The sequence below is a fragment of the Lemur catta genome, chromosome 3, assembly GCF_020740605.2.
Source record: "Lemur catta isolate mLemCat1 chromosome 3, mLemCat1.pri, whole genome shotgun sequence".
In the NCBI taxonomy this organism is placed as follows: domain Eukaryota; kingdom Metazoa; phylum Chordata; class Mammalia; order Primates; family Lemuridae; genus Lemur; species Lemur catta.
In genome coordinates this window covers 19,964,514-19,990,404 of record NC_059130.1, presented here as the reverse complement: position 1 = coordinate 19,990,404, position 25,891 = coordinate 19,964,514, and the positions used below count along the sequence as shown (strand labels likewise).

The following is a 25,891-nucleotide window of genomic DNA, read 5'->3' as shown; positions in this document are numbered from 1 at the left end:
GCCACAGCTTTCCTGACATCGCAGCAGGTTTTGACACAGCTGGTCACTCCCTCTTCGAAGCACTGTCTTCACTTGGTGTCCAGGATACCTCCCTATTGAGGTTTTTTCTAACTTACTGACTATTCCTTTTCAAAGTTTCCTTTGCTGGTTCCCTCATTTCCCCAACCTTTTATCCTTGGACACTTCAAGACTTCAGCCTCGGGCTTCTTCCCTTGTCTGCCTATGCTCACAGCCTGCGGGCGAGCTCAGCCCATGTCAGGGCTTTAAATGTCATCTTGACACTGAATGTACAGGTTTACCGCTTGAGCCTGGACCCCCACTGAGCTGCTCCTGTGTACACCTGACTGCCTACTCTGTATCTCTACTCAGATATCTAATTGGCCTTTCGAATGTCACCTGTCCAGCACTAAGCTCATTATCTTTCCCGTAAAACCTGCTCCTCCCCACGCCTTCCCCCACCCCACCCCCATGGGTAACGCAGATCCATTTTTCTAGTTAATCAGGCTAAAACCTTGAGGTCATCCTGGACACCTTTCTTTTTCTTGAACACTGCATTCACTCCACTGGGAAATTTTGTTGTTTCTACCAGAGTGATCCTTTTAAAACAGAAGTCAGATCATGTCACTCATCTGTGCAGAACTTTCTAGTGGCTCCATCTCACCCCACGTTAAAGCTAAAATCTCTACAGTGGCCGGCAAGGTTGTATGAGATCTGGCCCCAGTGACCTTCATTCAGACAAGTGAAGCTCGTTAAGACGTCAAGGCATCCTGTTAGAAGAACCAATAGATCCCTTTGAAGAAGTAGAATCTTTGAAACATGGAAGTCGGGGATCTGGCAGTTTATAGGGCCAACACACAAAAAGATTGATTCAGAATTTAGATAACAATGGAATGCATTTTAAGAGCCCTTTTGTAGAGTTTATAAAACTAAGTTCAAAATATTTGAATAAGTTTCTCTTTTTAAATTTGATGAAATGTTTTAAAATAATTTAATTTTTAAAATTCTATGGTAACGCAACCAAAGTGCGGGAATGTGGTGGTCAGACCAACAGGGAGCTTAGTGAAGGCCGGCAGAGGAGTAAGTGCAGGGGAGGGGGTTTTGATCAGGAGACAGTGATATTGACAATACTGAATGTGGGACTTAAAGGCATGGTTGAGAGTCTGGGCTTTAGCCTGTGGCAGTGGGGAGCCATTGTATCCGAAACTGGAGCAGGGAAGTGACTTAATGAAATACATCTTTGGAAGATTAATCGGAGGGTGGGTATCTATGACAGATAAGAGAAAGGAAATGCCAGGTTAGAAGCTACTGTGATCATCCAGGTAGACAGGAGGCTTATTAGTAGATGTTTGGAAAGGAAAGAATCAAAAGATACAGCCAAGAAAGAGGCAACAAGATTTAGGGTTTGGTATAAGATAACTCTAGGTTTCACACCTGAATGATAAAACAATTGGTCATATGGTTTTTTTTTTTTTCTTCTTTTAAGAAATGAGGAAGTCACACTTCCTGGAGGTTATGTTAATACTTGTTTAAGTAACTTGGTAATCTTCCGGAGACACCAGACCTAATAGGAGACTTTCAGCAAGTATATTTCGGACAGGGGGATTTCCTGGCACCTCCTAAATTCAGGGCATCCACTTCCTTCTGTGTATCAGTTGAGATCTGCCTTTCTTCTCAGCCCCAAAGTCCCCTTAAAATTTCCACTATTCATGTTTATAGTTCTCTCTCCTCCCCTTATAAACCTTTATCACACTGAAGATGATGATTTTCCTCTAAGTAGAATTAACTGCTCTGTCCTTAAATGGTCTGGATTGGTATGTGACCTTTTTTAAAGTTAATGGAAATCTACATGTATTTCTATAACATGGCATCAGATATGTGTAAGAAATTCTCATTTCTTACACAGCAGTGAGCTAAATTCATTAATTATAAATTGATTAATTATCTTAAGGACAAAGTGGGCACATTTCTTACCAATTTACTGCTGCTTAAGGTACAGATATAATTAATATTTGTTAGATAGCAATGTGGTAAGTCCCACGGGCAGTGAGAAAACATGGAAGATTTATAAGAGGAAAAGATCTGAGGTGCAGAAACTCTGATCTAAATGCTGCAGAAAGGCTCGCACACTTTTAGGCGAGTGGGACAGGCACTTCTAGGTTCTCCCTCGGGCAACAGCAGTGTATGAGACAGTCAGAAAGGGCTTCTGTGTCGTTAAGGGAGTTCCAATAACACAGAAGATCATACTAGCATGTCCACATGTTTCCCCGCAAATAACTCTCATATTCTGTTTGGCCTTTGCTATGACCTGATAAAGCATTCTCTTGTACAGATGAAAGTGAGACCATTTAGGAGTGGGTTTCTCCATTTGTAGAACAAGAGGCCTGGACTGGATGATTTCTTAAGTCTTTTAGCTCCTAGAAGAACTGTGGCCCAAGGTCACACAGCAAGCCAGGGGCAAAGCTCAAACCTCTCGACTCCTGGTCAGTGAATCTCTCATCGTGTCACACATCCTCCTGGAGTGCCTTGGCCTCCTGGAGTTGATTACTCACGCCCAGCAGCTTTGTGCTCTATTACAGCTAGCACCTATTAAGCACTTACTCCGTGCAGGCACTACGTGTTCATTCACATATGAATTATTATGTGTATCTACTCGTTTAACCCTCATCACAGTCTGATGGGGTAAGTACTATTTGTCTCCCCCTTGTAGAGAGGAGAGAACCTAGACATGGGGTGTCAAGTGGCTCTTAGTAAAGGAGCTGGGATATGAACCCAGGCTTCTGAGTCCATGCTAAACATCATACCATTCCTTTTTGGAAGTGAGCTGGTTGAAGAATTTACATCTTATAAAATGGAGAAAGTAATTTGAAGACTGTCTCCCTGAATGTGTCCTTCTGTCCATCTGTCTCTCCAGCCAGCCAGCAATACTTGTGAGGAGCCATCTGTGTCCCTTATATTGTGGTTGAAAGGTGAATAATACCTGGTCTTTGCCCTCCAGAGATTCACAGTCGGGAGGGCTCATGATATACATGCCTCTGTTCAGCTCAGAAACTATTGGATGAAAGACTAGACATTGGCCGAACTAGCTCAACAAGTTATAATAGAATCTGTAATGGGACAAACGGACCACCCACATAATGGGACCCAGGAACTTGTATTTTTAACAAGCACCCTCAGTGGTTCTTAGGCACATTGAAATCTGAGCAATACTTCAAAGGAACATTTCTAACGAAGCAGAAAGCTTGGTTTTCTGCTCATGAGAAATGCCCGGCCTAGTTGCAGAGGCAGGTGTAAGTACGTGCAATACTGAGAACAGGCATTTCTGTTCTCTTCTGGGGACACACGGGGTTCCTTAGAAATCCCCCAGGGGCTGCTGTGGGGGAAGGGTGGGTGATAGGGCCATAGGAAGCTGGGGGAGCAGGGCCCTAGGCTTTTTGAGTCAGCTACTGTAGCTCCTTATCCATTTGATTGGACTGTCACCTAAGATTTAATTTAAAGGTTTCCACTGCTTAAAACATGATTAAAAGTTCTTTCTGTTAAAGAAAACCTTAAGGCAGCATGTAAGGAGTTATGTGAGTTAGACTAAACTTAAAAATTGAGGAAGCACCAAGTAAAAAGGGAAGTCAGCGTGTGACCTCTGGTCTCTAACAAGGCAGGCTGGGTACGTTATTTAACTGACTGAGAAAGAATTCAGGAGGAGAACATGGGGGGAAGATTAGTTAAACACTTTTATTTTTTTGATTATTAATTGGAGTTTAAACATTCCTTTGTCGTAGAAAGCATCATTTTAAATGACAGCTTAGTATTTCATTATCTTGGTAAACCTTAATTCCCTTTTTAGCAGATGTTTGTAAGGTATTGAAACTTTATTGTCCAAGTGATACCATGACCATTGATGTATAATACATATATTTTCACATGTTTTTTCAAGTTTCTTGTGATTAACTGCTGAAGGAAAGTTAAGATACAAGAAGGCATATGAATTTAACAAATGAGTAATAGTACAAACTAGTTAGCACTGAGGTTTTGGGGGGCGATAATGGCATAATGTGACATGTGAGCATCTTAACCCACCCTTGCAGGTCCAGGCTCCCTTAGCCAGTAGGAGGTGCTTCCTAGAGGAAGGCTGGGAGTGCGGCGTCTGGACTGGCAGGCCTGTGACATGCTACGCCTCACTCTACCAGCAAGCTGGCCCGGCCAACAGGCAGGGCCTGCAAGGCGCTGTGTAGCTCCACAGAACCTTTACAAAACCCTTTGAGTCAGATATGTTTTGGAATTATTTATTATTATTATTATTTTTACATTTTAGAAAGGTAACACAAGGTATTTTCTCTCTGCATATTAAACACCTCATTTAGTTATGGGGAGCACCCTATGGTCAAGCACAAGAATATTTTTGTGGTGAAACAAACAAAAATGATTATGAATATTTGAGGTAAGTGAGAAAAAATAAAGTCTATAAATTGTTGTGTTAGTTCAGATCAGAACTTGCAGATAAATGATTTTGGTACCAACTTGGGAAAAATCTTTTGGCTTTCAGAGCCTTTTTTAATTTCAGAATTGAAGATAAAGGGTTTGGGACCTGAATGCATTCTGTTCAACTGTTACAGTTGAGCAGGTAGATCTGACCCAGCAGAGAGAGGGTTTGCACCCCTTGATGCTCAAGGAGGGGGTCTGCTCATCTTTCTGAGCTCATAAGGAAGTTGGGAGCTCTTCATAAATTTGTAGATCGTGAGTCTGAATATTACTCTTTACTAAATATTACACTTTTTTTTCCCAGAGCCTATTTCATCTCTTACTCTTACTTGTATATTGACTGATCAAAACATTACGGTCCAATGTGAGATCCCAGAGCATGACAACAGCCATCCAGGACTTCTAAAGTACTCATGGGATTGCCCTTCAGAACAATGTAAAGATAACTCAGCATCTGAAATGTATTTTGATATGAAAAGTGATTATTCACAGAAAATACAATGTACTGTTAGCAATGAAGTATCCACAAAGACATCATCAATCACTTTGGCAACCTGTTTTGGCAACCCAAGCATTCGTGAGTAAACAACTAAATGTGTCATGGTGGAGATAATATTTATTAGTGGGGTCTAAGACCAGTGGTAGTTTGTGGTTGCTAACATATGGTTCACAAGTTTGAAGTATGAAATGAGTTATAATTTCCACAGAAACTCCATTATAGATATAAAGGTAACCTTTTTTTTTTTTTTAGCTCTTTCTGTGTTGAGCACCATTCTAATACATGTGTTAACTGATTCAGTCTTCACATCAATCCACATACAACCCTATGGTTTAGATGCTAGTATTTATCCCTATTTTATGGCGAGAAACCAAGACACAGGGAGTTTAAGTTGCTTGCCCAAGGTTAACAGCTAGTAAGTGGCAGAGCCTGGTTTTGAATTGAGGCCATCTGGCTCCAAAGTCCACGATCTTAACTGTTTACAATGCTGCTTTATAACACTCTTAATAATCATTATATTCTTAAAGGTTTCACATGTGCTACAAAAACATGCATTTGATATGTTTCTTTAGGCTAACATTAAGTTCATAGCATGACAATGTGTCTTGGATGTGGTTATGTTTAAGTAGTATTTACATTTATCATTTTTATTATCTGTTTATGTTATTAGTATATCCCCAATATAGCAAACAAAATGATCAGTGAATTGAAAGTCGTTTATTAAAATATAAAAGAAGAGATAAAAATAGTAAATACTATAATTCAGAATAATATTATATTAGGTTATTAAGTGTGGAATGTCTGATTTCCTTAAGTACTAAGTTTGACGGTTGATATGTTTGACGTTTCACTTTGACACGTCTTGTTTTTTTTTTTATTGTGAAGGTACATCCTCATTCTTTTGAACACATGTTTTGGCTTGTGATTATCTTTCAAAAATCTTTTTTTAGAGCAATTTTTGTGAAACCATGGATAAGTCAAAAATTCACGTTATTTTGTTTTATAATTTATTTTTTATTTCAGAATATTATGAGGGTACAAATGTTTTGGTTACCTAAATTTCCCTTGTACCATTTGAGTCAAAGCCACAAGTGTCACCATCCCCCAGATAGCCTGCATTGCACCCATTAGTTATGAATTTACCCATCCCTTCCCCAACCCACCTTCTTAATTTCTGATGAATGTTACTTCTGTATGTGCACATAAGTGTTGATTGATTAGTTTCAATTTAATGGTAAGTACATGTGGTGTTTGTTTTTCCATTCTTGTGACACTCTAGTTCCATCCAGGTTAATATAAGAGGTTCACCATTTTTTTTTATGGCTGAGTAGTACTCCATGGTATACATATACCACATTTTATTAATCCACTCATGATTTGATGGGCACTTAGGTTGTTTTCACATCTTTACAATTGTGAATTGTGCTGCTATAAACATTTGAGAGCAGGTTTTTTTTTTTATACAATATCTTTTTTTCCCTTTGGGTAAATACTCAGTAATGGGATTGCTGGATCAAATGGTAGTTCTACTTTTTGTTCTTTGAGATATCTTCACACTATTTTCCATAGAGGTTGTACTAGTTTGCAGTCCTACCAGCAGTGTATGAGTGTTCCTAAGCAAAAACTGAGGGAATTTGTCAAGAAAAGACCTGCAGGAAGTACTCAGAACTGCATTATACACAGATCAGAACAATAGACACCTACCAGTGTAAAATCACCCAAAAGCTAAAGGACAAAGCCCAGATACCATAATGGCTCAAAAGATTAAAAAATAATAATAATAAAGCAACAAAGTTCTACTCAATGGGAGGAACAGAAATCCACCCCACTTATCAATTCTTTCAATAAATGTGAATGGCTTGACCTCCCCACTGAAAAGACATAGGCTGGCTGAATGGATAAAAAAAATACAAGCCAAGTATCTGCTGTCTCCAGGAAACACATCTAACCCACAAGGACTCATTCAGACTCAAAGTGAAGCAATGGAAAACAATATTCCATGCAAATGGAAACCAAAAGGAATCTAGTGTAGCAGTTCTCATGTCAGATGATATAGAATTCAAATTAACAAAAGTAATGAAAGAGAAAGATGGTCATCATATAATGGTAAAGGGAACAATTCAACAAGATGACATAATAATTCTAGATATTTACATACCTAACACAGGTGCACTCAGAGTCATAAAGCAAATCCTACGATCTAAACAAAATGATAAACAGCAGCACCATAATAGCCAGGGACTTCAACACCCCTCTGACAGAACAGGACAGATCCTCCAAACAGAAAATAAACAAAGCAACAATGGTCTTCAACAGAACTCTAGAACAAATGGGCCTAACAGACATTTACAGAACATTCTACCCCCAAACCACTGAATATACATTCTTATCAGCTCATGGAACATCCTTTGAGATTGATCACATCCTAGGCCACAAAATATGTCTCAACAAATCAAAAAAAAAAATAGGAATTATACTATGTATCTTCTCAGACCACAGTGGAATGAAATTAGAAATCAACTCCAACAGAAACATTCATCTCAGGCCGGGCGCGGTGGCTCACGCCTGTAATCCTAGCTCTGGGAGGCCGAGGCGGGTGGATTGCTCGAGGTCAGGAGTTCGAGACCAGCCTGAGCAAGAGTGAGACCCCGTCTCTACTAAAAATAGAAAGAAATTATCTGGACAACTAAAAATATATATACAAAAAATTAGCCGGGCATGGTGGCGCATGCCTGTAGTCCCAGCTACTCGGGAGGCTGAGGCAGTAGGATCGCTTAAGCCCAGGAGTCTGAGGTTGCTGTGAGCCAGGCTGATGCCACGGCACTCACTCTAGCCCGGGCAACAGAGCGAGACTCTGTCTCAAAAAAAAAAAAAAATCAAAGAAACATTCATCTCTACACAAAGTCATGGAAGCTAAATAAACTATTGCTGAACAATAGTTGGGTCAAGGAGGAAATTAAGATGGAAATCAAAATATTCTCTGAACTAAATGATAAAGGGGACAAAAGTTATCAAAATCTGTGGGATACAGCTAAAGCAGTCCTGAGAGGAAAATTCATAGCCATAAATACCCGTATCCAAAAGACAAAAGATCACAAATCAACAATCTAATGAATCACCATCTCAAGGAACTGGAAAAGGATGAGCAAACCAATACCAAATGCAGCAGAAGAAGAGAAATAACCAAGATCAGAGCAGAGCTAAATGAAATCGATAAAAAAGAACTATACAAAAGATTAATGAAACAAAAAGTTGATTCTTTGAAAAGATAAACAAAACTGACAGGCCTCTTGCTAGATTAACCAGAAGCAGAAAAGAAGAGACTCTAATAAGCTCAATCAGGAGTGAAAAAGGAGAAATTACAGCTGATATCATGGAAATACAAAATATCATCTCTGAATACTATAAAAATGGATATGCACATAAACTTGAAAATATGGAGGAAATAGACAAATTCTTAGAAACACACAGCCTTCCTAGGCTTAATTAGGAAGGAATAGAATCCCTTAACAGTCCAATATCAAATATGAAATTGAAGCAGCAATAAAAAATCTTCTGACAAAAAAATTCCCAGATCAGATGGTTTCACAGCTAAATTTTACCAGACCTACAAAGAAGAACTGGAACCTAGTCTGCAGAAATTATTCCATAATGTAGAAAAGGAAGGAATCCTCCACAACACATTTTACTAAGCCAGCATCACCTTGACACCAAAGCCAGGAAAGGACTCAGCAAAAAAAAAAAAAAAAGAAAAGAAAACTACAGACCAATATCCTTTATGAATACAGATGCAAAAATTCTGAATAAAATCCTAGCAAACTGAATTCAGCTGCTCATCTAAAAATAGTTCATCAAGACCAAGTGGGCTTCATCCCAGAAATGCAGGAATGATGCAACATACACAAATCTATAAATGTAATTTATAAATAGAAGTAAAAACAAAGACTATATGATCCTCTCAATAGATGCAGAAAAAGCATTTGGCAAAATTCAGCACCTTTTTTCTTTTTCTTTTTCTTTCTGAGACAGAGCCTCGCTCTGTCACCCGGGCTAGAGTGCCATGGCGTCAGCCTAGCTCACAGCAACCTCAAACTCCTGGGCTCAAGAGATCTCCTGCCTCAGTCTCCTGAGTAGCTAGGACTACAGGTGTGCACCAACATGCCCAGCTAATATTTCTATTTTTAGTAGAGACAGGGTCTCACTCTATCTCAGGCTGGTCTTGAACTTCTGAGCTCAAGAGATCCTCCCACCTTGGCCTTCCAGAGTGCCAGGATTACAGGCATGAGCCATCGCGCCTGGCCTAGCATCCTTTTGTGATAAAAATGCTTAACAAAAGAGGCATAAGCAGGACTTACCTCAAAATGATAAAAAGCCATATACAGCAAACCCACAGCCAACATCATACTGAATGTGGAAAAATTGAAAGCATTCCCACTTAGAACTGGAACCAGACAAAGTTGCCTGCTATCACCACTTCTGTTCAACACAGTGCTGGAAGTCCTAGCCAGAGCAATCAGACAAAAGAAGGGCATCAAGGGTATCCAAACAGGGGCAGAAGAGGTCAAACTATCACTCTTTGCTGACGATATGATCTTATATCTAGAAAACCCCAAAGATTCTGCCGAAAGACTACAGGAATTGATAAATAAATTCAGCAGAGTCTGAGGTTACAAAATCAATGTACACAAATCAGTAGCATTCACATACAACGACAACAGTCAGGCTGAGAACCAAATCAAAGACTCAATACCTTTCACAATAGCAAAGAAAATAAAATACCTAAGAATATATTTAACTAAGGAGGTGAAAGACCTCTACAGGGAGAACCATGAAACACTGAGGAAAGAAATAGCAGAGGATGTAAACAGATGGGAAACCATACCATGCTCGTGGATCGGCAGAATCAATGTTATTTTTGAATGTGAGTTCTGTCGTGGAACCAATGCAGCTCAGACAGCTCCAAATATCAGTGAAGTGTTTGGGAAGGATGTGGCTAATGAACACATGGTACATGGATGCTTTGAGAAGTTTCATTCTGGTTATTTTAATCTTGAAAGTGAGCCATGTGGGTGACCCAAGACCAAGGTGGATAATGACAAGCTGGAAGCTGTAATGGAAGTGAATCCATCTCAGCCTATGCATGAATTAGGAGCAAGGTTTGACATTACTACTACAACAACATTGGACCATTTGAAACAAATGGGCAAAGTAAAAAAGCTGCATAGATTGGTACTACATGAATTAAACAAGCGTCAGAAGAAACAATCATCTCCAAGTTTGCCTTTCTTTGCTATCATGACATAAAGGCACACCATTTCTACACCATATTGTTTACGTGTAATGAAAAATGGGTTCTTTTTGACAATCACAAGTGTTCAGCACAATAGTTGGATAAAGATGAAATGCCGAAACACAGTCCCAAACCACATATTCATCAAAAAAAGCTAATGGTGTCTGTTTGGTGGTGCAGCACTGGTATTATCCATTATAGCTTCATGAAACCTGGTCAGTCAATTACAGCAGATGTCTACTGCAGCCAGTTGGATGAAATGATGAGGATGCTTGCGATTAAGCAGCAAAGATTGCTCAATAGAGACAGGTCAATCCTTTTGCAAGGTCACATATTGCAAAAACAATGCTGTTCAAACCACAGAAGCTGGACTTGGAAACTCTCTGTCATCCACCATATTCACCAGACCTTGTACCAAATTACTACCACTTCTTCCAGGCTTTGGACCACTTCTTGCAAGGAAAAATATTCAATTCTCAACAAGCTGTGAAAAATACCTTTTGCAATTTCATTGCCACTTGCTCTCCAGGCTTCTTCGCAGTTGGCATAAGCAAGCTACTGTTAAGATGGCAAAACTGTGTCAACAGCTTAAGAACATACTTTTGATTAATTGTACTGCTTCTTGTTTGACATATAATAAACTACACTTTTGATTCAAAATTGGAAATTTCATATTTAATGACCTAATAATTATAAATAATAAACAGGATTCCAGGGCAAATAGGGAATATGAATCTCTTTGGACTAGGACAAGGTGAGTCTATGGATGAAATTTTTCTGAACAAGCAGCTGAAACAGGAAAGGGAAACTAGTTAATATAATGAACATAAGAAACTTGGATTTTAAATGTTGAACCAACCATTCTCCCCAAGCCTCCCATTTATTGTCTTTTCTGAAACTTTGCAAACAAATATAAAACCATTAAAATTATCATATCATTTTCAAAGCAGAGTAACTTGTTGGGAAAGCAAGTATATTTTTCCAGAAAAAATGCAAAATGAGTTCCAATTTTTAACTGATGGATTTGGTCCCTGAAGACAGAGAAAAGACCAGACCCACAGAGATGTTACTCAAACCAGCACAGTTTGCACAAGTCACACAATTGCAAGAAGTTTTTAAAACTACCTGCAAAGTTATAATAGTTATGCTTGGAACAAACATTCCTTTATTAATTCCATCTTTTGAGTGTTGCATAATGCCCAAAACATACAAAGTGGAAATCCAATTTGTTGTAAGAGCAGATAGTTGCTTTATGGTGGGAACGACAAAAACCAAAACCAGTGTGCTTTTGGCTTTTGGGATATGTGTGCTGCACATAACCAACAAGAAGGAAGAAGACGACAGTGTATAGAAAGAGCAAGCAAGTTGAAATTTTAAAAAACTTGAAATGTTCCAACAGACAAAATACTTGAAGGAAAAAATTTCTGAATAAGATTCCCCTATAGAATTACATGGAATATTTTAGGGGATTTTCGAAAGTTTTGCCTTTGCACAGTCTTCACTCTACATTTGCCATTAGAATTGAATACCCAAGTAAGGTGCCATCCTTTATAGATGCTCTGATAAAAGATTGACGTAATAATATTCCTCTCATTGATATCATGTGTTATTAATTTGAAAACAAACACTTTTTATTATTAAATAATGGTGATTCATCTTTCTTTTACATTTTCCCTCAAATTGATAATTCACATTACTGATTTCTGATGGAGCAGACTTCAAAGCAAGGAAAGTTAGGAATAAAGAGGGGTATTATCTAACGAGAAAGAGGTCAATTGTCTAAGAAGACATGATTCTTCATGTGTGTGCACCTAACAATACAGTGTCAAACTATGTGAGGCAAAAGCCAAAAGAACTAAATTTGTAGGATGCAGTGAAAGCAGTGCTTAAAGGGAAATTTATAACAATAAGTGCATATGTTAGAAAAGAATAACTGAAATCAATAATTTCAATTTCCACTCTAGGAAACTAGAAAAAGAAAAGAAAATTAAATTCAAAATAAATAATAAGAATTAGAACAGAAATCATTGAAATTGAAAACAGAAAATTAATGGAGAAAATTAACAAAACCAAAAGCTGGTTCTTTAAAGAGATGAATAAAACCTATAAGCTTCTGGCCAGGCTAGCTACAAAAATAAAAAATAAATAAAATAAAAAAGGGGGGAGGCATGAATTACAAATACTGAAAATGAAAGAGGAGACATTAATCCAGATCCTATGGACATTAAAATGATAATAAAAAATACTAAAAACAACTCTATGCCCACAAATTTGATAACTTAGATGAGATAAACCAATTCCTTGAAAGAGACAGGAAAAAATAGATATAAGAATGGGTCTATATCTATTAAAGAAATTGAATCAATAGTTAATAACCTTTCAAAACAGATAGCACCAGACCTATATGGACTCACTGGTGAATTCTAGCAAATATTTAAGGAAGAAATTATATAAATTCTCTGTAATCTCTTTCAGAGGTTAGAAGCAGAGGTAATACTTCCTAATTCATTCAGCATTACCCTAATACTAAAACCAGACAAGGACAATATAAGAAAATAAAACTACAGACCAATATCTCTCGTGAACACAGATGTAGAAATCCTTAACAAAATATTAGCAAACAGAATCCAACAGTGTATAAAAAGAACCATACATCATGACTAAGTAGGACTTATCTCAGGTATGCAAAGCTGGTTCTGCATAAGAAAATCAATTAATGTAATCCATCACATTGACAGGCTCAAAAAGAAAAATCACATGATCATACCAATAGATGTAGAAAAGACATTTGACAAAATCCAACACCTGTTCATGACAAAAAAAAAAAAAAAACCTCTCAGTAAAGTAGTAATAGACGGAAACTTTTTCAACTTGTTAACAAATGTCTACAAAAAAATCCCTACAACTAAACATCATCTGTAATGGTGAGAAATTTGAAGCTTTCCTACCAAGATCAGGAACAAGGCAAAGAGGTCCCCTCTCCCCAATCCTTTTCAACATTGTACTGGAAGTTAATAGCTAGTGCAATAAGAGAAGAAAAGGAAATAAGAAGTATACAGATTGGAAAGGAAGAACTTAAACTGTCTTTGTTCACAGATGACATGACAATCTATGTAGACAATCCAAAAGAACTGACAAAATAACTCCTAGAACTAGTAAGTGATTATAGCAAGTTTGCAGGATACAAGCTTAATATACAAAAGTCAATTGCTTTCCTATATACCAGTAATGAACAAGTGGAATTTGAAATTAAAAACACAATACCATTTACATTAGTACCCCAAAGATGCAATACTTAGGTATAAATCTACCAAAATATGTACCAGATCTATATGAGGAAAACTACAAAATTCTGAGGGACAAAAATCAAAGAATTAAATAAATACAGAAGATAGTTCATGTCCATGAATAGGGAAACTTAATATTGTAAAGATGTCAGTTTTTTCCCAACTTGATCTATAGATTCAGTATAGTCCCAATCAAAATCCCAGTAAGTTACACATGGATATCAACAAACTGATTCTAAAGTTTATATGGGCAGGAAAAAGGTCCAGAATAGCCAACAATATTAAAGGAGAGAAACAAAGTTGGAGGACTGATACTACCCAACTGTAAAACTTAACTATAAAGCTGCACTAATCAAGACAGTGTGGTATTGGTGAAAGAATATACAAATATATCAGTGCAACAGAACAGAGAGACCAGAAATAGACCCACATAAATATAGTCAGCTGCTCTTTGACAGAGTAAAGGCAATACAATGGAGCAAAGATGGTCTTTTCAACAAACAGTTGGAACAACTGAACATCCACATGCAAAAAAATGAATCTAGACGCAGACCTTACACCCTTTACTAATCTTACACAAAATGGATCACAGACCTAAATATAAAATGTAAAACTATAAAACCCCTAAAAGATAACGTAAGAGAAAACCCAGATGACCTTGGATATTGTGATGGTTTTTTAGATACAACACCAAAGTCATGATCCATGAAAGAAATACTCGATAAGCTATATTTTATTAAAATTAAAAACTTTTGCTCTGTGAAAGACAATTTCAAGAGAATGAGAAGACAAGCCACAGCCTGGGAGAAAATATCTACAAAAGACACATTCAATAAAAGACTGTTATCCAAAATATACAAAAAATCTTTTAAAACTCAACAGTAAGAACATGAACTAGTTGATTATAAATGAGCCAGAGACCTTAACCGACACCTCACCAAAGAAGATATACAGATGGCAAATACATGGGCATATGAAAAGAAGCTTTGCATTATATGTCATCAGGAAAATGCAAATTATAACAACGAGATACCACTGCACACCTATCAGAATAGCCAAACTCTGAAACACTTAAAGTACCAAATGTTAATGAGGATGTGGAGTAATAGGAACTCTCATTCGTTGCTGGTAAAATGAATGATAATGGCATGGTTATGCTTTACAAATAATCCTTATCTTTTGGAAATGTATACTGCAGTATTTATGGCTTAGATATTGTACTCCCTAGAGTAAAACAGACAGGGGTCCACGTCTCTATTTCCTTCATGGCAAGTGGGGAGAGAGAAAGAGGGGGTAGAGCACAGTTCTTCCCTGTAAGGATTAACCCAGTGAGACACATGCCACTTCCAGGCACATCCCCTTGGCCAGATTGAGTTTGTGGCCACACCTAGCTTAGGGAGGCTGGGGAATGTATTATTTAGCTGTCTGGCCATGTCCCCAGGTAAAACACAGCGGTTCTGTTACCAAAGGAAAGAGGAGAGATTGGTTATTGGGGAGAAATAGACACTTCTACCATACTACTAAATGAATATATAGTTGACCCCTAAAAAACACAGGTTTGAACTGTGCGGATCCACTCATATGCAGACTTTTTCCATGAATACAGTTGGCCCACCATTGGCGGGTTCTGCATCCTCAACCAAATGCAGATTGAAAATACAGTGTTCACAGTTGCAAAACCTATGAATACAGAGGGCCAACTTTTCATATCTGCGGTTCCACAGGGCCAACTGTGGGACTTGAGTATGTGTGGATTTTGCTATCTCCTGGGGAATCCTGGAACTATAATCCCCCAAGGATCAGGAATGACTGTAATTTGTACTATTTTAAAACATACAATAGAAAAAAAAATTTAAAGAATAACATAATTAATAAATATAATCAAAGGTTCTAATTTTTTCATCTAATTGATCATCTTATGTACCCCTTGGGTTGCATACATTTCATTTGGAAACAGTAAGAAAGAGAACATGGTGTCTTGGATTGGAGTGGTAGCCATGGAGGCTGGGAGAAGAGGTTCAGTTCAGGATACATTTTGGAAATAGAGCCCAGAGGTTCTTTTAATCATTTGTGTTGGGAAGAGGGGTATCTAATAAATACTCAAGTGACTCCTAACTTTCTGGCCTGACCAACTGGATAACAACATGTTATCATTACTGAGACTGGAAAGGCTGTGGGACAGCAGACGTGTGGACAAAATAAAAAGTTTGGTTTTTGACATGTTAAGTTTGAGATCCTGTTAGGTTTCAAATGGAGACATCAAATCAAGTAAGGCACTTAGACTTACGAGTCTAGGTCTCTAGTGTATAGTCAGGGCTGGAGACATAAATCTGGGCATAATTGGGGTATAGTAGGCATGTGAAGCCATGGGACTAGATGAGATCACCTAGAGCAGACGTCAGAGAGAGGTGTACTGGGACTGAGTCTTGAGGACTCCAGCAGTTAGAGGCCGTTAAAAGGAAGAGGATCCAGCAAAGGGGGTGAAAGGGTTTCTAGTAAAGTAGAAAGAAAACTCTGAGAGTATGTTATCTGAGAAGCCAAGTGAAGAGGGAATGATCAACTGCCAATGCAATGTACAGGCCAAGAAGGAAGAACAGAGAATTAAGAACTTGTGTTACTATTGTTATCCTCTCCCTAAATACCTGCGGTCTATCTCAAAGATGCCAGCATCTGGCATCATCCCATGGAAGAGAGCTTTTTGGAAGGAACTGTATCAATTCGAATTAAATTCATCTGCATAAAATTGAAGAAAAAACAGCAGAGCTTAAAAGTGAAGATTACTTCTTTCACATTAAAAAAATGGAGATAAGGTAGCCCTGGGCATATTGCTGCTTTATGAAGTTATCAGAGACCAGGTGCCCTCTGGATCTGCTGCCTTCCCCAGGCTATGGCTGCTAGAGATTGGCCAGCACATTGCATTTCTGGCAACAGGGTACAAAAAGTGGAGAATGGCATGCTTATCCTTCTTTGGAGACTTTTGAGAAACACCATATGACTTTTCTTACATCTCATTGCCCAAAACTTAGTCACATGTCAAACCTAAGCTACAAGAAAGGCTGAGAAATTAATCTTTTAGTTGAATGGTTTTGTGCCCGGCTGGAAATCTGAATTTTGTTACTAAAGAGGGGAGAATGGATTTTTGGAGGGTGACTGGGAGTTTCTGGCCAGAGTCCTCTCAAATCAAACCAGTTGGTGACATGACTGCCTATTTGTTCCTAAGAAAAGGGAAGAGTATGTGTTTGTACTCTTATTCTCATTTGTTCATTCACTTTTCTCTCTACTCTACCCCGCCTCCCATGTGCACATCATACTTGCTGTGAGTGGCTTTTCCTCCGGCCCTTAGCAGTGCGTTTTGAATATTTTCACTTATCCTTAAGTATTCTGCTTTTGGATTTTCAATAGCTGGATAGAGACCAACTCATGACCATACCATAGTTTTCTGTTGAGGACACTTAGGTCGTTTTAGCTTTTATGGTATTGTAAGTAAGGTTTCAATAAATATCTCTGTGCCTCTTTGGGGTGTAGAGAAGGGCACATCATTGATAATTTCTACAGGATAACATATTAGAAATAAAATTACAGAGTCAAAGGATATAAATAAAGATACTAATAACATCTACTCAATAGGTTAATGACAATATATAACTACTGTTTCTTAAGGGCAGCTACTCTAAGAAATAGGTATGTTTATTAGTCCCGTTTATAGTTACCCTATAAGGAAACTGAGGCACTAAGAGGTTGAGGCACTTGCCCAACATTGTAATGATTTAGTGAGACTATAGGCACATCACTTAGCACAGTGCCTAGCTGCTTCAGGATAAATATTTTTAAGGCTCGTCATATACAACTGCCCAATTGCCCTACCAAACACATGATGCCAAGTTATGCTTCCACTGGCAGTGAAGGACGGTCAGAAACAAGCCTTCTTGTGGGATATTTGCTTCTTTTAATAAATAACACAGGGCCTCATATGTATCAACCCTGTGCATATAAGTTCATTTAGAAATGGTTGATTCCTGTTATTCACAGTAGTTATGTTCCCTAAAGACATCTTGAACACTGAAATAGCGAGTACTGAACCATCGTGCCTAGGGGAGATGCAGGGTCAGGTTCCTGTGAGCCTCTGGTCAAAACATTTTTGTTAGTGATCAGTTCTTAACCTTGTTTTATGTGTGTTTCTGTTTAAAGACACCTTAATATACATTGTTGATTCATCAGTATTGAACTCACAGCCCACAGCACTGTAACTCATGCCTAAGTGAAGCTTATCTAACACATGTATTTTCTCCATAAGGCACGTCACAGCCTTCTTGCACGTAGGAATACTAGTCTGTATTTCACAATGCTTCAGGCCATTTTAAACGGTGAAATTACCAAAAAAAAGGAAAGCATAAAATTGCAAAATCATGCCACTAAATAGACAGCAAATAGGACACTTGTTTGCAGTATAAGAACTGAAACAAGAAGGCAGCCTTGTTCCACCCCAGCTGGGAATGTGCATATTAGGATGACACATTTTTTGCTACTGTGCTGCCTAAAAATGACTGCTGTGGGTATTGATTTGGGGGTTACAAATAAATTGTGGCAAGAAGTCCAATTGTAAGTAGCAATCTGCAAATAAGCAGAATGAACTGTATCTCTGTTTTGGTCAATTCAGCCAGTTGAATTTCTTTTCTTTTTTTACAGATTTTTCAAGGAGCAGGATTTCTCTAGGTTTATCAGTACTGTTTGTACTGATTGTATCAAGTCTTCTTTTGCTCGGTTTGGCTATAAGGTATGTATGCTTTTTTTAAAAAGTTAGTTTTCAAACTTGAATTTGATTTTCAAAGGCCAGAATATAGTTTGAAAATAAAAACCAACTCTGAAATTTTAGATATTTGAAAAGAAGGAAAAACTTTTTTGTTTTACTTGTTGTCTGGGGTTGCTGAGCACGCCAGGTTTCTGCATTATCTTTTTTTTTTTTTCTGAGCCAGAGTCTTACTCTGTTGTCTGGGCTACAGTGTTGTGGCATCAGCCTAGCTTACAGCAAAAATCAAACGCCTAGGCTCAAGGGATTCTCCTACCTCAGCCTCCCAAGTAGCTGGGACTACAGGCACTCACCACCATGCCCAGCTAATTTTTTTTTGTTTGGGGTCTTGCTCTTGCTCAGGCTGTTGTCAAACTCCTGACCTCAAGGGATTCTCCCACCTCGGCCTCCCAGAGTGCTAGGATTACAGGCGTGAGCCACTGTGCCTAGCCAATTCTGCAGTATCTTAAATGGAATAAATCCTTGGGCCACAGAGAAGTTTATAGGCCTGGGAACACAGCCTAATACCCCTGGACCTGTTTCATGGTCTCCTTTTATCCCTGGTACACTTCAACATATAGTTATACTTCTTGTCTCCAAGCCAGAGTTTGCTAAAGACCTCTTTCTCTTGGCTGCCTTTATGTTATAATTTCCATATCTTATAGCCTAGGGGTCTCCCAGGTAGGAAAGGTTTTTGTTGAGTTGAGTGACTTTAAGTAGATAATAATTATGCTGGTATTACTTCCTGAGCCTTTCTCAGTCCCCCCAGACATCTTGGGCCAGCCATACAGCTTAGAGAACTGGTGACCTGTTCCCAGCCTGTTCTTTTCTGGTGACAAGGAACCCCTCTTAAGTCCAAAGGACATGGACCAGGCTGTAAATTTGAAGAGTAGATGTTCTTGATGCCTCAGCAGTTTCTATATCAGTCTTAACCAAAGGAAATTTGCTAGGCTAATTTGTCACTCCCATAGGGAATGCTGAAGGGTAAACTTTCTATAAGGTCATAGCATCTAAGATCCATGCTATTTCACACTTGTGTCTTGAATCAAGTTTGCAAACTAGATTCCAGTTCACTAGCCAAATGTTTCTTATTTAAATATAACAGTTAATTAACTAAAACTAAATTTAAAATTCATTCCTCAGTCACACTATCCACATTTCAAGTGCTCAGTAGCAATATCTAGCTAGTAGCTGCCCTATCAGATAGCTCAGATATGGAATAATTTTATCACTTCAGAAAGTTCTCTTGGTCGGTGCTAACATAGACTATTTTGAGAGAGTGGTGCTAGAATCTAATTTCCTGAGGATGCCATTTTTATATTATAGGTTGCAAATACCATGAAGACCCCTAAGTATTAGATCATTAAATATGAAATGTCTGATTTCAAATCAAAAGTGTAGTTTATGATATCTCAAACAAAAAGAAGTACAATTAATCAAAGTATGTGCCTAAATTGTCAACACAGTTTTGCCATCTTAATGGTAGCTTGTTTACGCCAGCAGCGAAGGAGCCTGGAGAGTGAGTGGCAATGAAATCACAAAAGGCTGTTCTACAGCTTGTTGAGAATTGAATATTTTTCCTTGCAAGAAGTGGTCCAAAGCCTGGAAGAAGTGGTAGTCAGTTGGTGCAAGGTCTGATGAATATGGTAGATGACAAAGGGTTTTCAAGTCTGAACAATGCTGCTGTAGTTTGAGCAGCATTGTTTGTGCAACATGTGGTTGAGCATTGTCTTGCAAGAAGATTGGCCTGTCTCTATTGACAAATCTCGGCTGCTTACTCACAAGCATCCTCATCATTTAGTACAACTGGTGGCCATAGACATCTGCTGTAATCGTCTGACCAGGTTTCATGAAGCTATCGTGGATAATACTGGCATTAGACCACCGAACAGACACCATTAGCTTTTTTTTAATGAATATTTGGTTTTGGACTGTGTTTCAGCATTTCTTTGTCCATCTCTTGTGCTGAATGCTTGGATTGTCAAAAAGAATCCATTTTTCATTACATGTAACGATATGGTATAGAAATGGTTTGCCTTTATGTCATGACAGCAAAGAAAGGCAAGCTTCGAGACGATTTCTCTTCTGATGCTAGTTTAATTCATGCGGTAGTCTTCTATCCAGCTTCTTTACCTTGCCCATTTGTTTCAAATGGCCCAATATTGTTGGAATAGTAACATCAAACCTTGCTGCTAATTCATACGTAGGTTGAGATGGATTCGCTTCCACTGCAGCTTTCAGCTCATCATTATCCACCTTGGTCTCAGGTCACTCACGTGGCTCATTTTCAAGATTAAAATCACCAGAATCACCAGAAAGAAACTTCTTAAACCACTGGCATATTGTGTGTTGATTAGCAAGATCCTTCCCAAACACTTTGTTGATATTTCAAGCTGTCTGTACTACATTGGTTCTAAAACAGAACTCATATTCAAAAATGACACAAATTTTTGAGTTATCAGAAGTCAAAAATTTTGATGTTTGTCCGTGGTTCCACAAAAATTGCTCTAAAAAAATGTGAAGGATAATCACAAGACAAAAATGTGCATTTGAAAGACTGAGGATGTACCTTCACAATAAAAATAAAACAGAAAGTGTCAAAGTGGAATGTGTGTGTGGGGACACTATCTCAGTGACCAAAATGATAGCCATGAGCCACATGTGGCTATGGAGCACTTGAAATGTGGGGGCAAATTACAATGTACTGTGAGTATAAAATGCACAGCAAATTTCTAAGACTTGGTGTGAAAAAAGAATGTAAAATATCTTATTAATAATGTTTGTATTGATTACAAGTTGGGATGATAATATTTTTGATAGTTTAGTTAAATGAAATGCATTACGAAAATTCACCTATTTCTTTTTACTTTGTAATGTGGTCACTAAATATTTGAAACTGCTTATGTAGCTTGCATTATCGTTCTATGGGGCAGCACTAGTCCAAACCATTTTAGCCTTCCCTTCATCTTTAGCCTTATGCACAAGGAGCTATAAAATTAACTATTTTGTCAACCGTTTTTGTTTGTTTTTCTGTCATGTTCTGACCAATTTTTGAACAACTCTTTGGACCAATTCTGTAGCCAATTTGATGAAAACGTTTAGAATAGTAGGCAATCGTGGCTTGACAGGGCTGTGGTTTAGTTTTCCAAATTCATATCTCTAACAGGCAGTCAATAACCTTAGATTTCAGCTTCTTTTTTCAGCTCTTTAATTGAGATGAAAACTCCTTCATTTTAGGTATTGTGAAATGTGGTAGCTAGACAAAACCACTTAAATACCCTGGAGACTATGCTTGGCATGTGAGCACAAGAGCAGCCCTGGTATAGAGTGCTTATTACCTGGGGAGCCAGGTTATATTCATTTATTGGTTGCCTTGTACAGTAACGAGAAGTAGCATCAGCAGATGTTCTAACCGTGGTTTATTAAGTCCCAGTGTGTGCCATGCACCGTGCTAGCCTCTTTCCATATGTCACCTCTTTGAACCCTCTCAGTGAGCCTTGCAGGGGAGATAGCTTTATTCCTTGCTTAGAGAAAATGTGTGTGCTGCTCAGAGAAGGCGAGTAAGATATCAAGGCCACATTGCTAGTAAGTGGTAGAGCTGGGATTCAAATCCAGGTCTCTGGACTCCAAAAGTTATGCTGTTAACCACTGTGATATACTCCTTCCATCTTCTTTCCTAGGAAAAGTTGGATCAAGGATCGGGTTCACTTCAGGAGCTAGGATCAGAACTGGACCCATAGTCACGAACAAAAGATAGGACACGAATCAACAGCAGCAATATTGGTTTAGTAGACTGCTATAAGGATGCTCCAGAAGGCTTCCTCCTGGCCAATCCCACTGGTGGTCATGAGGCAGGAGCCCAGGAGCAGGGCGTTGAGGGATGTGGGGAAGAGGCAGGCCCAGGGCAGCACATGGCAGGAGAGGGAGCAATGAGTGTTGAGGGGTGAGAGGAGCACAGGGCTGGACTGGCAGGCCAGGCCAGGCTGAGACATTGCAGGAGGCTTGCCAGGAGATTTGAGTCATTCTGTGGGGAGAAACACAGAGGTTTTTTTTTTTTTTTGCAGAGCCATGCTTTAGTAAGATCACTCTGCCGGCACAGCATAGAACAAGTTAATAGACAGGAGAGTGGAGCTGGGGACACTGGTTAGTGGATTAATGAAATAATCCAGCCAAGCAGAGGAGTGAGTGTGGTGGTGGCAGGAATGAAAAATGCAAGGCTAGGTCTGAGAAAAACTGTAGTGGTCCTATTAACAGAACTTTCAGAACGCAGGCTCTGGTGCCAAACTCCCTGGGTCCAAATGCCATCTCCGTCTCTCACAGGCCTCAGACAAGTCACTTAAACTATCTGTGCCTTGGTTGTCTTGCGTGGAAGATGGGCATAACGATAGTGCAGAAGTAACAGTGATAGTGTAGATGACAATAGCAGAGAAATAACTGTGCAGAAATATGTTAACATAAGTAGAATGCTTAGGATAGTGACTGGCTCATTACAGTGTCCAATGTTAGCTATTCTGATTATTATTATAATATTAGTATTCAAGAAAGAAAATCAAAGCAACAGGAATTTTGACCCTGGTGCCCAGAAGGTGATGCCACTAGCAAGTGTAGCAGAGGAGTCAGACAGGAATCTTCCTGGGAAGAAAAATGATGCATTTGAGTTTGGGAGCTGCGGTATCGCCTGGGTAGTGACGTCCAGGCACAGAATTGGAGATGCAGGTTTCAGGCCCGGGGCTGGGGTTACAGATTGTGGGGCATCGCCATCAGGCCAGTAATTGATGTCCTGAGCATCTGAGGTCACCAGGAAAGAAAAGCCAGGTGCCCTCGGGTGGTGGGGAGAGGCAGAGGAGCCAGGACTGGAGGAGCAAGTCCAGCAGGAGAGCGGGAGCACTTGTTAGTGATCCCCAGGGGAGGCTAGGCGTGAGAGTTGCAGAGAGACAGAGGGGACTGAGTGGTTGGTTAAGGCCTTGGGTTTGCTGCGAGAGTTGCTGTGGCTGGTGTGGGGACGAAGAAAGGATCGCTGCGCCGGGTGGGGGCCTAGATGCCGGGGCACCGATGGATGGGCCATGAGGTTTCCTTTCTCCTCAGTTGCCAGGGGAACAGTGCTCAGCTCCCCTAGGGAAACCAAGCTGGAGAAGCAGGCTTGAGTCCTTGGCAGTAGGGGACGCTGGCTGTGGGGGTGCGTGAGGAGGCCCTGGGAGACGGCAGGGGGCAGAGAGGGTGCTCGGCCACGCCAGGCACCGCTCCCCGGAGTCCTGGGAGCCCGTCCTAGTTTGAGGAGCATTGCCCACTTCCTTTATCCCCGCCTCAGAAATTCTCAGCACCTGTTTCACATCCAGTGAGGTTCCTGATGGGAAAACTTCTAATTTGCTTCCCTTTACCTCACCCCTGTGACCACAGCACTAATTTTTCATGAATTTTCTTTACCAATGGAGTACGAATGCTTGGGCAGCTCTGGCCTGGTCTGGTTTGCGGGCTCCGTGGAAATCCACAGACCGCAGGGAAGGCAAAAGACCAAGAAACGGACCTCAGTTTGAAGGGGCTTGCCCAGGCAGGGCTGCGGCTCCGCTTTTTGGCTGGTCTCCCCTGAGCTAGCCTGAGATTGTTCTGTCATTGTCACAAAGGTGACTAAACAGGAAGAGAAGTTTGAGGTGGAAAGAAAACCATGCCCAGGAGTTTCATGTGGCAAAGAAGGAAATAACCGTTAGAAAGCAGTGACAGTTTACATATGAGGCTCACAGTCTCAGCACTGTTACTGGGTAATTTCAGGGATGCGCAGACTGAGTGGGCGGGAGGAGCCTTGGGACAGTTAGTGCTACATACTGAAGGCCCAGCTTCAGGTGGGACTCAAGGTGCCACCCCCTGAGGGCTCCAGCCATTCATTCTCCCTTCATCTGTGCTCTCTGGCTCCTTTGCCTTTGACGAGTTTATTACAAAAGGTTTACTCACATTAAAATAGGAAGATAATTAAGACTCCTGGTCTGCAGCCCAGGTTGACTTTTGATAATTGATACGATTGATAATTTTACAAGTTACTAATATGACTTTTTTTTTTCCATTCATAGCAGAGGAACATGAAGCCAAAGGTGTCAAAACTAAATTATTTTTAAAAGCCATCTGATTTCCCATTTGAGGATTGTACCTCTTGAAGGAAACTCCACAAGCCTTTGGAGAAACCTTCATCAGCAGCTATACGTTTTAAAAGAAATAACAACGAACAACTCTACCATCAGCGTATTATAAGATTGGGTGCTTGCTTTCTTATCACTAAATTGTTTTTACTGGACAGGGAAGCATTTGTTAATAAAACTGTAAATATGTACATAAATAACTAGATGGTTTCGCTATTTTTTTCCTGTTAAGATAGACAAGTAAGAGTCACATACCTTTTGAGAATCTATACTCCATTTCATTTTTGCTTTGGGGAAAAACTGATTCATTGCAGGCTCAGTCGTGGAGTGAGGGAGCAGCTGGACCCCATATTGGATCCATGGCAGTGGATGGGGGGCAAGTGAGCACAGGGGTCTTCTCTTCTGTTGGAAAGACCAGATCAGCACCATCCCATGCAGTTGTGTAACAGGGGTGGGGCAAGGGACTTAGCCCACTTAGTCTATTGTGTTAGCTGGCTGTCATCCTGGGGGTAAACAGCAGAAGACACTTGGGCAACTGTAAAGTCATACACAAATACACAACGGCAGCCATCATGTGAACCAGAGTCAACACGCAAATGCCCCAGCTCCTGAGTCCCTGGGATTACTGTCGTGTGGGAGTCTGCAACCTGAAAGAGGACGTACCTGTGCTGCACTCCAAGGTAGGCCTGAGAAGAAGGGGCCCTCGGGAGACATGTGTTCTAAGACAGCCTCCATCTGAGCTCCCCGTGGCCCCTAGCAAGAATGAGGAAGGGGCCCCAGAGCCCTGCGTACTGCTGGGAAGACCCACATCTCTCCGGTCTCCACCTCAGGTGGCACGGCTTCCTATCTGAGTCTGTCCCAGACGAATCTTACCAAGCCCTGTATTCCAGGCCCTGTGGGATGCCCAGGACTCCCATGGAGACTTTCATCCCCCGCTGGCCCTGTGTGTGACCCTATCCCTCAATGCAACATTCCCTATATCCTCTTCTTTGCACGTCTCCTTCACCTTTCTGTTCCAGTTGAACCTGGCTCTCCCCGAAGCTGCCTGCCACAGCCCTCTCAAGGGGTAGCTGTTGTCTTTCCTGTACCCCTTGCATGTGGGGCCCAGAGGGAGCTCACTCCTCACTCTTCTCTGCTTCTAGACCGTTGCTCCTTCCTCAGCGCTGATGCCCGCGCCAGCAGATTGTCACTACCCAACATCCCCTTTTCTAGTTATGTTTGTCAGTCCTCGTTCCTTGGCAGTTTCAGCACTACGTCAAAGTCCTGTCTCTGACACTACTTCTTTCAGAATTTGAATGCTTCTAGAAATCTACAGATCCAGTCCCCTGGCGTGATCTCGTCGTCTTCCTTTTTCAGCTAGCCTTCCCTGCTTGTACTCCTGACCTTCCCATTGCAGTGACTGCAGCCCCACAGTCTCGGTTCCAGCCC

The 25,891-nt window shown here is 40.1% G+C and overlaps 1 protein-coding gene across 2 annotated transcripts in view; it reads left to right on the top strand.

The window, feature by feature from the left end:
• CD58 (CD58 molecule) overlaps positions 1-24,660 on the top strand; it is a 48,417-nt gene extending 23,757 nt beyond the window's left edge. Inside the window, exons 3-5 of one of the 2 annotated variants that reach the window (XM_045546905.1) lie at positions 4,778-4,909; positions 18,236-18,323; positions 24,398-24,660. In XM_045546905.1, coding sequence (XP_045402861.1) covers positions 4,778-4,909; positions 18,236-18,323; positions 24,398-24,410 — 233 coding nt within the window. In that variant the 3' untranslated portion in view covers positions 24,411-24,660. Of the gene's footprint in view, positions 1-4,777; positions 5,051-18,235; positions 18,324-24,397 lie in introns of both variants that reach the window. The other variant, XM_045546904.1, reaches the window with a different exon arrangement.
• Positions 24,661-25,891: the final 1,231 nt, after the last annotated feature.